General features: G+C 33.4%; 1 protein-coding gene across 4 annotated transcripts in view; it reads right to left on the minus strand.

Annotated features, from left to right (window-relative positions):
* Positions 1 to 14,995, minus strand: part of ATP11B (ATPase phospholipid transporting 11B (putative)) — a 118,894-nt gene that overhangs the window by 5,373 nt on the left and 98,526 nt on the right. For 2 of the 4 annotated variants that reach the window (XM_055568948.1, XM_055568952.1), the window contains 2 exons: positions 14,634 to 14,737; positions 13,231 to 13,396 (listed from right to left, as the gene is read on the minus strand). In XM_055568948.1, coding sequence (XP_055424923.1) covers positions 13,231 to 13,396; positions 14,634 to 14,737 — 270 coding nt within the window. Of the gene's footprint in view, positions 1 to 7,419; positions 7,546 to 10,527; positions 10,614 to 13,230; positions 13,397 to 14,633; positions 14,738 to 14,995 lie in introns of all 4 variants that reach the window. The other 2 variants (XM_055568950.1, XM_055568949.1) reach the window with 2 other exon arrangements.

Raw genomic sequence — 14,995 nt, forward strand, 5'->3', positions numbered from 1 at the left:
TATACATGTTTTATATAATATGGAAAGGTATGGAAGACTTTAAGAGTGATTAAAAGGCACTATGTCTTAAATTAGAGGTTGAGTAAAATGGTTATATAAAACAAGTAGCTGAATCTTCTATAAATCTGGAAAGTTTGTGGATTTAAAAAAATGTTTAAAAAATTATCTTTTGGCCCCATCACATGGCACATGGGATCTTAGCTCCCCAACCAGGGATGGAACCCACGTCCCTGGCACTGGAAGCACAGAGTCTTAACCACTGGACTGCCAGGGAAGTCCCGAGATTGTGGATTTCAGTATCTTAATATATTATGATCAATATGATTTACATCAACCACTCAGAAACTTACTGAAGTTTAATTCTTTGAACTTTTTAGGTGAAACTGCTCCTGCAACTTCAATTAAAAATGTCCAGTAACTGAGAAAAGCAGTTTAAATTATTTTGAAGATTGGGAAATAACCAGGCAGGACTGAATTCCAATCTTCAGCAATAACACCAACAGCAGCAAACACCTTACAAAGTGTTTACTATGTGCTAAGTTCTAAACACCATATAGATATATATACATATACCATAAATAATTCTTGAAAAAAAGCATCATTTGCCTTAAGTTGCTAAGCAACTATTAAGTGCTAAACATGTCCATAATAAGCTCATCTTGTTTTTTTAAAAATTAACTGATGATAGATTATTAAAGTCGATTAAATAAGTTGTACTATTTAGATTTAAAACTGAATTAATTTCTGTAAGTATGCAAACTTTATATTGAGGAGGAATAAATAACCTGGTAAGATTACTTAAAGCCACAGTGCTAATAATTTCAATCCTGTTAGAATAAGGGGGAAAAATGGTATAACCACATAGCCCAATGATTCCCAACCTGGTTTTGACACAGTTAGGGGTACTCGTAAATTTCTCAAGGATTATCATTTTAAAACAACTTATTTTCATTTATTTTACATGTGTAACATACTGCATTACACATCTTTCAAAAACCGAGGAAGGAAAACAACAAAAATAGATTCACTGGAGTGCTGCAATTCACAAAGGTTGGGAGTCACCAAGTGTCGAGTACACGCATGGCACCAGGGTACATTCATGGATGGCACAATGGACAGAAGACACAAGCATGATGGAACATAAATAACCTGCATTCTGAACCTAAGCAACTGGTAAAAGAAAGTAGTTAGTTGCTCAGTCGTGTCTGACTCTTTGCGATCCCATGAGTAGCCCAGCAGGCTCCTCTGTCCATGGAATTCTCCAGGCAAGAATACTGGAGTGGGTTGCCGATTCCTTCTCCAGAGGATCTTCCTGTCCCAGGGACTGAACCTGGGTCTCCTGCATTGCAGGTAGATTCTTTACCATTTGAACCACCAGGGAAACAACTGGTTAGGTCCAGCGAAAACCCTGCTCATAATAATCCTGTCAAATACCAGGCAATGTGAGACAACTTGGTTCCTTTTTGGCAATGAACTGACTGCATCAATGTCCTAGGATCTGCTGAACACTGAGGAATAGCCAAATTTCAACTTGTTCTTTCATTATAATGCTCTTGATTTAGGACTGTTTACAGTACTATTTCTTAACTGTGTTTTTTGAGATATTTACAGACATCGCATGAAAAAAGTTTTGTGTTAAGTTTGAGAAACCCTAGTTCAAGGAATGTCTAAACACTTTTGTGAGTAAAGGACTGCCAAGAAGTCATGTTTGTATGGTCAGTCTCCAGGGGGAGAGTTAGACATAGAGCAAATTTGTTTTTTTTTGGTGAACTTCCCTTCTTCCCCTCCCCCCAGGAAACATTAATTAATCAATACCAGGAGGAATATTAATATTCAGTGGAAGATTTTAGGAAATCTTGGTTTAGGTAACAGGATTTAACTAGTTTCCTAGTTTTGTTCTTGGGTCACTGGGCTCTAGCCTCCTCTGTCTCAAAACCAGCCTCTGTAGAAAGCAGAACTTTAGAACTCCCACATGCTCAGTGAGAAACTACTACACCTCAGACAGGCCCGTAAAGCCCTTTATAACCTGACCTCAGGCTGCTTTTCCTACTCTACCTTTAAATGCTCCTTGTGTCCACACAGCCAACCAGGCAGTGTTCCTTGCCTGAGAACATGGGTCAGAGCCTTTCACCAATTAGGGGCAACATGCTGACTCCTAACACCAAGATCAGTTTAAATACTGTCATTTCTATAAAATCTTCCCACCTGTCTAACTATCAGTAACCTATTTCTCTCTCGATTCTACTCCAATGGTTGGTTGTATCATTTAAATGGCAGAAGCACTTCAATTCACCTTGTATTTCATTGAGCAAGGCACTGCACTGGTTTTTATAGGGGACAATCTACTGAGTTAAGGATAAAGAAAAGAAAGGGTGGGAGGTAAGTCAGAAACAAGTAATAATGGCAGTTATATTAATGGAATGCTTACTGTGTGCCAGTTACTAGGTAAGAAGCTTCTCGTGGATTATCTCATTTATAACTGCTTTTGGGATAGGCACCAGACTTAAACACATTTTACAGATGAGGAAACAGAGAAGTTAAAAATATATTCAAGCTCACCCAGCTGGGGCTTGAATCTTGGGTTTCTTTGAATCCAGGACCCAAACCTCTTTACCACGCTGTTATACTGCCTTCTTATAATTATGGTATAAGGCAGACTACAAATATCAAAAAAGGGGAAGGGAAGCTCAAAACCAGCTGTTGTTGTTGGTATTAGTGGGAGAGTATTTAGATGAAAAAGATGGCATCTGAAATGCATACTGAAGACTGGATGGGATTTCAATAGCTGAAGATGGGAGAGAAAGAGCATTCCAGACTAAGCAAAAAGAATGAGTAACTATGTGGGCAGAAAAGCATGATGTGTATTCAGCACATATTTAGCCTAAGTGTTGAAAGAGCAGCTGTTACTCGTGCCCCCTGGCAAAAAGACCAGTGTGCTTCAAAGTGTGATCTATGGATCATTGTTGGTCTGAAAACAGTTACTGGCCCATGAGAACACAAATGCATCTGGTCTGTGAGATTAAGAGATTAGATAATTTTACTGCAATCTGACAAGAATATTTTTGTAACTGTTCAATCTAATAATTTCAAAATTGGGGCTTATTTTATATATCTTTTAAATTTCATTTCCTAGTAATTCATTTTTATTGTATTTTACAAAAGTATTGGTCTGTGGTGAACTAGAAATGAACAACAAAACAAGAAAACAATCTGGTCCTTCACCAGATTTATCTGGAGAGCACTGAACTAGACTAGAAACTCGAACAAGGAGTTTGTCTGGTTCTTCTTAATTTAACAGCATATGCTTCACTAACTGCTGGGGTTCAACCAACTGACAGGGATTCATTAAGATGACATCCATAAGGTCAACAGCATTTTGAGTGTCCACATATTGATACATGCAGAACAGTGCTTAGGTCTGGATCTGACTTCAGGTAATTATCTTTCTTTGCACTCATCACCTTTTACTTTAAAACCTGAGGACAGGTATTAAATTATGGGCAACTCAACATAGAGTAAACATCTTAAAATGTCAAACATATATAAAGAAATGATTTCTCAGATCACCCTTTGATCACACTAAGTAAAATACATTTCTTTTTCTTCCCTAAGGGCGAAAACCCGCACCTGCTTTGAAAATGCTGAATGCTTGTTAACTGCATTTCTGTAAAGCTATCTATTAGAAACACTATACTGTTCTCTAGCAAGCTTCCAAGTTCTACCACTTTCCCATATATACATCTTTGATCTCGTATCATAGCTTCCAGTATAACTGAGAGTGCAGCATTTAGGTCTCATTTCATTCAAAGTAAGGAGAGAGGGTCATTACTTAAAAAAAAAAAAGACTATTAATAAATACTAGAAAAGAAATAAAGCAAAATAATGGGAGTGAGACCCTACTTAGTGGACTAAAAAGTTACCTTTTAACTTATCAGAAATTTTGATTTATTGGTAAGACTCACTCTCCACACTTCTCAGAAACAACCACATAACTCAGAGCTAAAAGGGCTGCCAAGCAAAACAGCTATGGAGAGCCAACATGGGTACGTAAGGCTGGTGGAACTTATCATCTTTACAGAACTTCCCTTCTGAAATAAATTCTAGCTTACTGCTTTTATATCCAATATTTTCACATCACTGATGGCAAACATTTAGAATTTTCTCCTGTTGCTTCTACAAAAATCTTTCTTGAATCTTCTAAGTTTTGGAAAACTGTCATAACATTTCTAAGTTTTTTAGTCACTCCCATGCCATTTTACCTATCAAATCAAATAAAGTTTTATCAAACTATTAACCACATTTGTTCTTTTGGTCTTAAAATTGTTTTATATATTTCATAATCAAAGTGAATATCTTGCTTAGCCTTATAGGAGGTATTTGGAAAGAAGCCTTAAACTATAATGATGGTGAGAAAAAAAGGTTCCTGTTTAGGAAATGTTTTTCTTTTAAATCAAGAAAGTCATCGAATATTACCAATTTCCAAATTTGGTTAAGAATAGTAAAACCCCTAAAACCAGTATCAGCTTCAAGTCCTTATTGAGAGTTGGAAGAGGTAGCTGTTTAAAGATGGTATTTAAATAACTGCTTCTCTTATTCAAGGCCTTTTTCTCCAAAACATGCTGCAAGTTCATATTTACTTCCCTAGACTCCCTCCCTTTTTTCCTTCTCCCCAAATAAAATAAACAATTTTGAAAGATAGTTATAAGCAAAATACCTCTATACTGACTTTTAGGGATCCTTAGAAAGGAGATTTCCATATGTGTTGCCTAAATTTAAGTATGAAAATAAACATACATTATTGGGCAAGCTTATTGTAATAAATTTGGCTTATTCCTTGTTTCAAAAAGACTGAGACTCTTTTAATAATGTGATTACCAAAAAACAAACAAACAAACAAACAAAAAAACCCCAATATCTGACTAGGAATTTGTAGTTTAGATGAATAAGAATTTTATCCAACTATTTCACAGATATCTGTGAAACAGTTTGATAAAACTCTTATTTTAATGGAGATGGTGAATCTGAATAGCAATTATTAACTAATCAGCTGAGCTGATGTTAATAAATCAGTTTTCTAAGTATCAGTCATACACAGCATATCATTACTATTTGGTAGAAATAATATCAATACTAATATCTTTCTTCATTTTGACCTCCAGATGAAAAAGCTGTTTAGTAAGTCAGCTCAGATTTGAAAATAACATTAGTTTGTAAAGTGTCACACTTATCAGATATGCCTTATTATTATTAGCCTTTTAAATGTTTGAATCTGTTTACAAAATTTTACTCATTCAGAAAACTGTACCTTTTAGTGGCAAATAACTGAATATAGGCCATTTAGGTTTTCTGTTCTTCTGTAGTTAGCTGCTTTGTTAAATGAAGTAGTATTTCTATGTTATCTTTGTCACACAAGGAGAGGAAGGTGACTTGTAGTTGGTTGAAACTGCTTAAAATGTTGTTGGTGGTGGCAGATTTCAGGTCTGGGACTTAAGTACCCTGATCCACAATGAGAAGGGTTAGTAGCCCTAGCATCCTGTTGATATCTCTATGGTAGCTTCTAGGTACAAGCTGGAAAAGGGCATCCAGAGTAGAGCCAGGAATCCAGAGAGAAAGAAATGACAGAACAATGAAGGCCTAAGAGGCAGGTGACATAGAGGGAGATAACTAGGAGAGTCTATGGCCCATGGTAACATTTAGGGCTCAGCATGACTCTCTGTCTGATTTGGCAAGGCTAACCAAATTTTGATTAGAGAAACAAATGCCATTTCAAGAAAGAAAATATAGAAGAGAGGGATTATTTAACACTTATTTTTAAAAGTGATTTTTACCTCAAAATATATGCCAAAGACAGAAATACTCAACATACTTTTATTTAAGTTTAGTGATAAGCAGAAAAAACCCTGCAGATCAGGGTAACACCTCCAGCACTTTTACTAAAATCATATCCATGGTCTAAGGGTTCTTCTGCTTTCTTATTTATAGGAAGAGAGACCATATGTCACAGGATGATAGAAGAATTCACTTATCATTCCTTTGGAAAAGTAATCATAACAAGGCCCCTATTATTTAATAGGAGTATTCTATGAACCCAATTCTCAACCATACTGTACATTTTAATGGACATATTAAAGCAAAGCAGCACCAGATACATGTCTTTTGAAATATCCACTTGAGCTTGAACCTTTGGGGAACTTTTATTACAGAGGACATAATTTCACAGTATTAGCATAGTCAGGACCCAAAAGGATTATCTGCTCTAGGTAATAACCAGGACATAATCTAAATCCCAGCCAGCATCCCCTTTTAACCAGTGCACCCTTCAGCTGAGTTTTCCTTTCAGCCAATGAGTGCATGTTCTAAAAACTAAAAATCTTTCTATGTTTATCAAAATACAAGATAAATATGTTGTAAAGATAATCACATGAAATATCCCTGAACAAAATAAAAATTCTGAATTCTTTTGGATTTCTTTTCAACTAATAATAATAATGACTGACAGTTGACTAATCTCCAGCATTTTCCATTTTGGGCTATTCATTAAAAGAATCTAATTTTAAAAACACTTTTCAATATAATTCACATTTTTTCCAAATTACTGTACCTGTTCCACTGTCTGATTTACAATCTTCAAGTAGCTTTGTTTTAAAGTTTCTTCATTTATGAGGGTTATCTCAGATGACACAACAGCACCTTCTTGACCAGTAATTATAATATCCAAAGTGGCAAACAGCCCAAGTAAAAATATGATTACTAGTGGTAAGAATTATCTTCCTTGGTTACTACCAATTAAAATATTTTGCATATCCCAATCAGATCTAGAAGTAGTTGGTAGGATTTATATCTCAAGAGGGGAGTTAATCAAGTCTTTATTTAAATTCACACTTTTCTATTACAAAGATGTAACTATGAAAGCTAATGAAAAGTAAGAACTGAGAGTTTGGTGAGTATCAGTCAACAGAAAATTATTCAGTACCAGGTCTAAGCACTCAGTCATTTGAACATTCAACTCAAGGGGGAGACTTAGATAAGTAATGTGGTGTCTAAATACATTAACATGGATAAAATGACACACAGCTACAAAGTGGGAAAAGTGATTTCAGAAATAAGAGAAATAGCATGACATATTTTCAAAAGAAGTGAAAAGGAATAAATTTTTCACTATAAGACAATAAGACAGAATCTGAAGTAAAGTAAGATTTAACTATAACTCCAAAGGAAGATTAATGAAATATTCGGGTACAGACATATAAAAAAATGTAAAGATCACAAAAAAAGGAAAACAGGTAAACAAAAACAACATATGAGAAACAGTGAAGGAATGAGTAAAGTAAAAACTGGAATGTGAGGCCAGTTCTCCCACAGCGTGCCCCAAGCTTAAGCGCGTAGCGGACACCCCAGGAAGGCCCAGCGCAGTACTACCTAGTGCGTGCAAGAACTGTCCTGCTGGCTGCAAGCCTCAGCTAGCAGGTGCCTACTGTCCTCCCCTCTGTGCTTGCTTTCAGCAAATTCATATGCTGAGCTGACTGAACCCTTATCTTCTTCCATCTGGAAGGACAGAAAAGGAACAAGTCTCATATTACAGAACAATACTCTCACTGTATATAAGTTTAGAATCAAAACAGCAAGTCAGGGTCCACAATCTGTGAGGCACAAATGAAAGTTCACACAACACCACATTCATTTACTGTCACAAAAGAGAGCTAATAGAAGCTTCTTAAGGAGCATACAACAGAGCACACAAAATAAAGCCATGGTTATCCAGGGTACAAAGTTAAATTAAAACCAGGTTTCTGTCAGTAAAATTCAAGTTCTTCTATTAAATTCCTTTCCACTAACAATTAGGGTTCTTATTGCAAAGGTATGTCTCATTTCATATTTCTCATGCTCCTTCTCAGAAGACTTCTCTAACTGGACTTCAGCAGAGTGGAAGGATCAATCATATAGCCTTTCAAATGTTAGACATATGGGTAAGGGGGAAGCTTGACTTGATTTAGTAAACAATTAAATCCTTAATTTAAAATATCTTTAGTGAGTATTAACTAACTTAAAACAATTTCTATTCTTTGCCTTTTCTATTTCACAGGGGCCATGGCTCATGGCTTGTGGGATCTTAATTTCCCAACAAGGGATTGAATCCAGGCACTCAGTAGTGAAAGCGTGGAGCCCTAACCATTGCACTGCCAAGGAATTCCCTCTATATTTTAAGTATTAGAGACCTTCTAAGGAATATGCGCCCACAGCCAAGCTAATTTAAAAATTTTAACCTTTCTTTAAAAAAAAAAAAAAAAAAGACCTCAATAAAACATACTTTTCCCTCATTTCTATGTGTTTTCTCAGTCTTAGGACTAATCGATAATTATTTCTATAAAAAATGCTATAGTAAATTTCTTATATACATAAATAATAAAGTAGAATTTCTTGGTTTCAAGAGTACAGTAAGTTTATGTAAAGATAGCTTATTTTATAGCTTTGCTTTTCATAAGGGAGTGGAAAATATAAAAAATGAGCTTTCTTTTATTTAAAAAAATTATTAATAGCTTTGTGTTAATGGTTCTTAAGAAGTGTCAATATTAACCTTATAAAAGATTTGAAAACTCTTAAAGACATTCAATATATGCATAATTTTCCTGTCACAAGAGTAAACAAGTTATCCTGGACCACACCCAGGAATACTGTTCAACATGGTTCAAAAACAAGATGCATTTAAATTCACAGGGTGCACCAGCAGACAGATATTTGTGGGCACTTTTTCTTCATGAAGCTATAAGCAAATGCCCATCCAGTGGTCATTCACCACTCATGTAAGCAACTGTTATTTCTGCCTGACTTTTGGTTGATTATATTTCTTTTTGTTTTTTGCTGATGCTGATAGTAAGTGAATAAGACTATAGTATATAAAATGGTTATCTGATAGGTGAAGAACCTTGAAGCTCAGAGTTGACTAATCTGATTAGAATATAGAGGGTGCAGTGCCAAGGGCATGCTGGGCTAGCACTCAACCTACAGACTACCCAACAGGGTCTCCCATTGTTACACCACCTGATTGGAGAGTGACTTGTAGGAAATACAACGTGACTAATGTACCTGCGTCCATTGTATTCTTTCACAGATGAATGAATGTTAAGCTTACTATTTTATTACACTATTAAGGAGTGGGATATCTTTAATTTACAATTTCTGTGCTTCATTCTTTTTTTGTCTATCACTGCTCAAAAAATGTTGCTTGATTTGAGCCACCATGAAATGTGAAAATATGATTTAATAAAAATATTAAGATTATTCACAATGCAAAAGTTAATCCTCACAAATCTGCTTACCAGCGTGTTCTTTTAAATAGTGAGTTCTCCTATTGCCTTAAGGTTCATAATTAGATGTTCAAAAATATGATAAGTACATACTGTTTTTAGAAGGCACATATAGATAAAAATGATATATATATTTGGCTCAACCAAAGTTGGAGGTAAATCTTCCAAGTTTGTTTTCATTTTAGTTCTCGTTTTAAACATGAAATTTAGTTGACTACCACTTAAACTCCCATTTATGTATTATCTACATCTTTGTAATTCAAAGTAGAATATTTCAAAAACCCTCATACTAATAGGAATAATAAAATCAAAAGGTTTGGTAAAATTTTGGAAGAGTTCAAAATTACAGGGTTACATAAGTTATTTAAGTAGGGCTTTGTCAAAGTCATTCATTTGATCAAGTGAACACAGACAGATTAGAAATCTACAGAATAAAAAAGAATTTTAAAAATACATATGATTAAAAATCCAGGGTGAGAAGCTGAAAGGTGCCAAAACTAAAAACAAAGAAAAAAATTGTAGTTATATTACTTTTCCTCTTCAAACGAGACTGGAATTGAAGTTAATATATCACTTTGGTATCTTAATATGAAAAGTTCTAGGATTCAAACTTTCATTCTGTTCCATCAAAAGACATCTTGGGATTACTAATTATTTTTTGCAGAAACTGACAGAATGAATCTGTCGGTAGAGATAAAGATGTATATGAGATAAAATCTATTATTCAATTTATAGATGCACTAAACTGTAGCAAGGATATGAACTATTTCAGCAGCCATTACCGTGTACAAAGACAAATATGCATGTGTATTTACAACACATATTAAGGCAAGATAAAAAATAGGCAACTCTCACTTCTAAGTAACTGAAACTTAAAACTTTAAATTTTATGATGCATTTCTGTAGATTAAATTACTCAACATGCAGGAGCATTCTTAAATACGAATATGACAAGCAGAAGCATTAGAATTGTGTTAGGAAAGTAGTTAAGGTATAAAACATATAACAAAGTACAGATCTCTGTCCTGTTTGCTGAATTTTCATCTCAAAGAAATGGATATTTTTTAGGTTTTAACATACATAATGGTAAAGGTCAAATTAGAGACAGAGCTGTGCTAACAAAAATGCCCCACTCTTAATTCATGCCTCTGCCCATCTTTTGAATATAAATTGACCTTTAGCATGCAGAAGAGTTAACGAGGTTCTACTCCTCCTACTCTACCTAAGTTTGCTCAGCTGATTCCTTGCCCTCGACAATGGCTGCAGTGCGATGAACTCGTCACTGAAAGCGACTGTGTTGGAGTACATCTATAAGTGGACAGAAAAGGGATGGGACATACAACAAGTCAGTGAGCTGTATTTATCATCTAAGAGACAGACACAGGACAAGCTTTGTAAAGACATTTGTTCCTACAAGAGCAGGAAGTATCATACATGCTACACATATATGACTGACATTTGTAGGGCTGTTGGCTTTGCTATCCTAAGAATTTACTCTTATTACCACATTGCTATTCTGCAGAAAAAACTCAAAATCGATGCTGCCAACTCTTCTTGTGATATAATTTTTCTTGCTACTATTTGGATGATAGCAAAATGAAGTAAGGAACTGACTGCTTTCTAACAATTTTATCATTTGAAATTAGAGGTGACAGTACAAGTCTGAAACAATAAAAATTACTGACTATAGCAAAAGAATAACATCACACATGGGATTTGAAGGACCATATACTGTCTTAACAAAAACAGAAAAATCCCCCATAGGCTAGGAAAAATCCCTGAGTGAAAGTAGAGATTTCCTCTTTAGATTATTTTTATATGTTCATTTTTTACGAAAGTACAATTGATTTACAATGTTGGGCCAATCTCTGCTGTATAGCAAAGGGACACTGTTTTACACATGTATACATTCTTCTCCTCTTTAGATCAGACCCCAGTTGAACATCCAGTCAAATCATTTAAAAGAAATTTAGTGGGGGTAAAAAGGGAGATTATACAGGCTTTCAGACATAGAAAATTTCTTAACTTTGGATTTCTTAACTCCATTTTTTAAATCAATTAACCCATGGTAAAAGAACCAAAATATAAAGCACTTTTAACTTTTTCTTAAGGTATCAAATACTTCCTGTGTAATCCTTTAAAAAGAGGCCTATAAAAATAATAAGGACTAACATTATCATCCTGTATTATCATTAAGAAATCTCTTTGAAAGATATAAGTATGTAAATACTCTGCCTAAAGAAAATTTCCAAGTATAAATGTAAATAATTCTGATTTACTTTTATAAAAATTTAAGTTTCTAAGTGATATCATTAATCTATTTTGGTGAAATATAACTTTAGGCAAGTAGACAAGACAAAAATGTTCTTCATAAAGGTCTAGAAAAAGTATAAGAGTCAATGTATTAAAACTAGTATTCTATTATCAAGAATATCTCTGAAGCTTAGAAAAAAGGCAAACCTTTCTGATATACATGTAAGTAATATCTTGCACAGTGGAAAAGTTTGCCCATATTCAGATATAGATAAATGCATAGGCAGACAGAGTAATCAGATTATGCAAAATTTTTCAGCCCCAGCTGAAGATCAGTATTACAGCAGCATCCAAATCATTCTTGTAATTATATTCTTACTGAGGACTTACTATATACAGACCCAGGTGCTTCATATTAACTGTCTCTAACAATCATGTAGGGTAGTAATTATTATTCTGATTTTATATAGGAAGAAACTGAGGCTTAAGGAAGTGACTTAATTAAGAATATACATTCTATGGTTAAAAACAGTATTGAATTAAGTCTGTCAGGCTTCAGATGCCTGCACTGCTTCAAAGGTGTTAAAATGTATACTGGCTAGAATTGAGGGACCCAAGCAAGTAAATGCTAAAGAAATGTTAATATGATCAATTGAAATTAAAACCAATTATTATTTAAGAAGCCTAACAAATCTCTAAATACTTAGGAAGCACTTATTCTATTTGTAGCATTAACACACAACTAAATTTCCAAAATTTAAACAAAATCTGCTTTGCATACAACAAACATGCAAAAACAACAACCCCCACCCCCATCCCCCATTAAACAATTAATAAGCTTGGTGTTTACAGGGGCATAGAAGTTGATTAAAATGTGTTCCTGAGGATATATATTCAATGCCATGGTACAGTTAACAGAACAAACTACTATTTCCAGGTTATGTACAAGTCAAATTACAAAGATGGTACATTCCACTAAATAGCTTTTATTTCTTGAGCATCTACTTTATCTGAATATTAATTATTTCATTTAATCTTCATTACAAATGCAATGAAATAGACATTTCTGTCATAATTTTACCCATGAGGAAACTGAGACTTAAAAGTCAGAGCTACCCAGTGGTAGAATGAGGATTTTGAACTCATAACGATCAGGTCCTTAAGAACATATTCTTAAACACTATGTAAACATTGTTAATACCTGTTGTAGTTTAAATACTTTAGTGAGTATTCAATGAGAGAAAATATTTTGTAAAAATCCATTATGTAGAAGTTATTTAGGTTAAAGAACAATTTCTTTCTTCTGTTGACAACAATATAACCTAAAGTACTACTGAAATTCTAATGATTCTAAAGACATGAATATATATCCCAATTATATATATTTGATAGAATGCTGTGATATTACTTAAGATATATTTATACTATTATTTGGATATGACTTGATAGTTTTATATTTCTAATCTACTTCTATAAAATTTTTTAAATTATAATTTTTCAGGAGTCAAAAACTTAATACAACTTTAACAGTATCACATTTAACAACATTTATATTGCAAAACACTTAATACAGGAATAGTTAATTTACTATTTCTAATAGGAGCAAATTATAATGACAACTATTCATTAAAGACTCCTAATTAAAAAGGTACTGTATATAAAATGTGGTTACCTGTGCCTTTTCGATATTTGTAGGATGGAACTGTCGGTCAAATACTTTTTTCACAATATCAAGAAATAAGCATGTAAAAACCATGAGGATTATGGCAAACCAAGCAGAACCACTTGATAGGAGCTGAATAAATACAAAGTACATATTCTGGGAACTCAAAAATGGCCTGCAAAGAAAGTGGGATTAATAAAAGAAGAAACTGACAAGACAGATTCTTAAATCAAGACATTAAGTAAACCCACTATATTCGAAGGTTATAATTTTAGGTATACAGCGGTAAAATGTTCAAAATTTCAAATCAATGTAATTTAACTAATAAAATGTGATACACTTTCATTGTCAAAAATAAAATCCAATTTAATTTGCTTGAATGACAACCATAGTTTTTATAATTAGGAAGTGGCAAGTAGTTGACTTATTCTATCCCAGTGGTAGGAAATCCAAAGAATTATGTAGTAATACAGACTTAAGAGGTTAAAAAGGCAAGCAAAAGTATGTAACAAAATGTTTTCTACTAAGCAACTATAAGGTTGATAACCAAAATTTTAGGTTGAAAAGCTCTAGTTAGAGGATCTTCTCTATACACTTATTTTAAAATAAATGTACTCACAAATATTACTAGTTCTACATAGTAATAGGTTTGTCAAGATACCATTTTTGGGGTTTTGTACATATCACTTCAAAGCAATATGGGGAAATACAGGAAAAAATGAAGAGGATTAAAAGCAAATGATAGTCATGAGCATCCTTTTATAATCCTAATGAAAGTTAATTTTAGCCAATCCAAGTTTTTTACCTGCTTTTTGTAATATTTTGCAGACACAGTAGGCAATGTAATATAAATACTCTAATTCAGAGACTTCAGTTGTCCATGACTTATCAAAGAATTTTAGGATTCTTTAGGATAAGCATTCATTTCTGATCTATCAGAGAAGCTGAATACCTGATTTTAGCAATGAAGATACAGCACACTATTTACTTTTCAGAGATAAAGTTATCTTTTTCATGAAACTTTAATGGTTCTATGTGCCTTATTTTATTATATACATTAGTAACAATTTAGAGGTATCAATACTATGGTTAGCATACAGAACAATAATTTTCAAGTAAATCCTATTTTTAACCTTTGTGATCTTAAACAGTTCAGTATCCAAACAGAAAAAAAGGGATAGTAAGATTATTGTGATGAATCAATGTAATATCTCAGGTAAAACACTAGAATGCAGTAGAGTAATTGTTAGCTTCTTTTTTCTTCCTTATTAGTAAGATCAACTGAAAGAACTAAATTTCTTAGCAGGATAGGCTCTTAAAACTATTCTGAGCAGAATTTATTCATAATATAACCTATCATAATAAATATTAGAGTTGAATCAATATAATTAAAATATAATATAGTAACTCACCAGAGAATCCCTCCATAAAACAAAGAAAACACAAAATAGAATAAAATAGATCCCCATGTAACAAGATGATTGATCCAGGTCCAAAAATGAGTTTCCAAAGCCATCTAAAAAAATAAATTAAAAAATCCTTAATGTAAATTAATAAATCTTTAACTTCTCAGATAAAACCCAAGAATAAGTGACTAAAAAGTTCCTATGGCAAAGTCCCTCAGAAGACAAATATTAATGAAAGGCTCCTAGTATGAAATTGAACAATTTCAAGTTTATACTATTTTTCTTCTGTGAGGAAGCAGCATTAAAATTTCATGAGTACTTTATCAATTCCATGGGCTAAACCAGCTTGTGTTATCTTGCATTACATA

This window comes from Bubalus kerabau, chromosome 2, assembly GCF_029407905.1.
Source record: "Bubalus kerabau isolate K-KA32 ecotype Philippines breed swamp buffalo chromosome 2, PCC_UOA_SB_1v2, whole genome shotgun sequence".
NCBI classification, from domain to species: domain Eukaryota; kingdom Metazoa; phylum Chordata; class Mammalia; order Artiodactyla; family Bovidae; genus Bubalus; species Bubalus kerabau.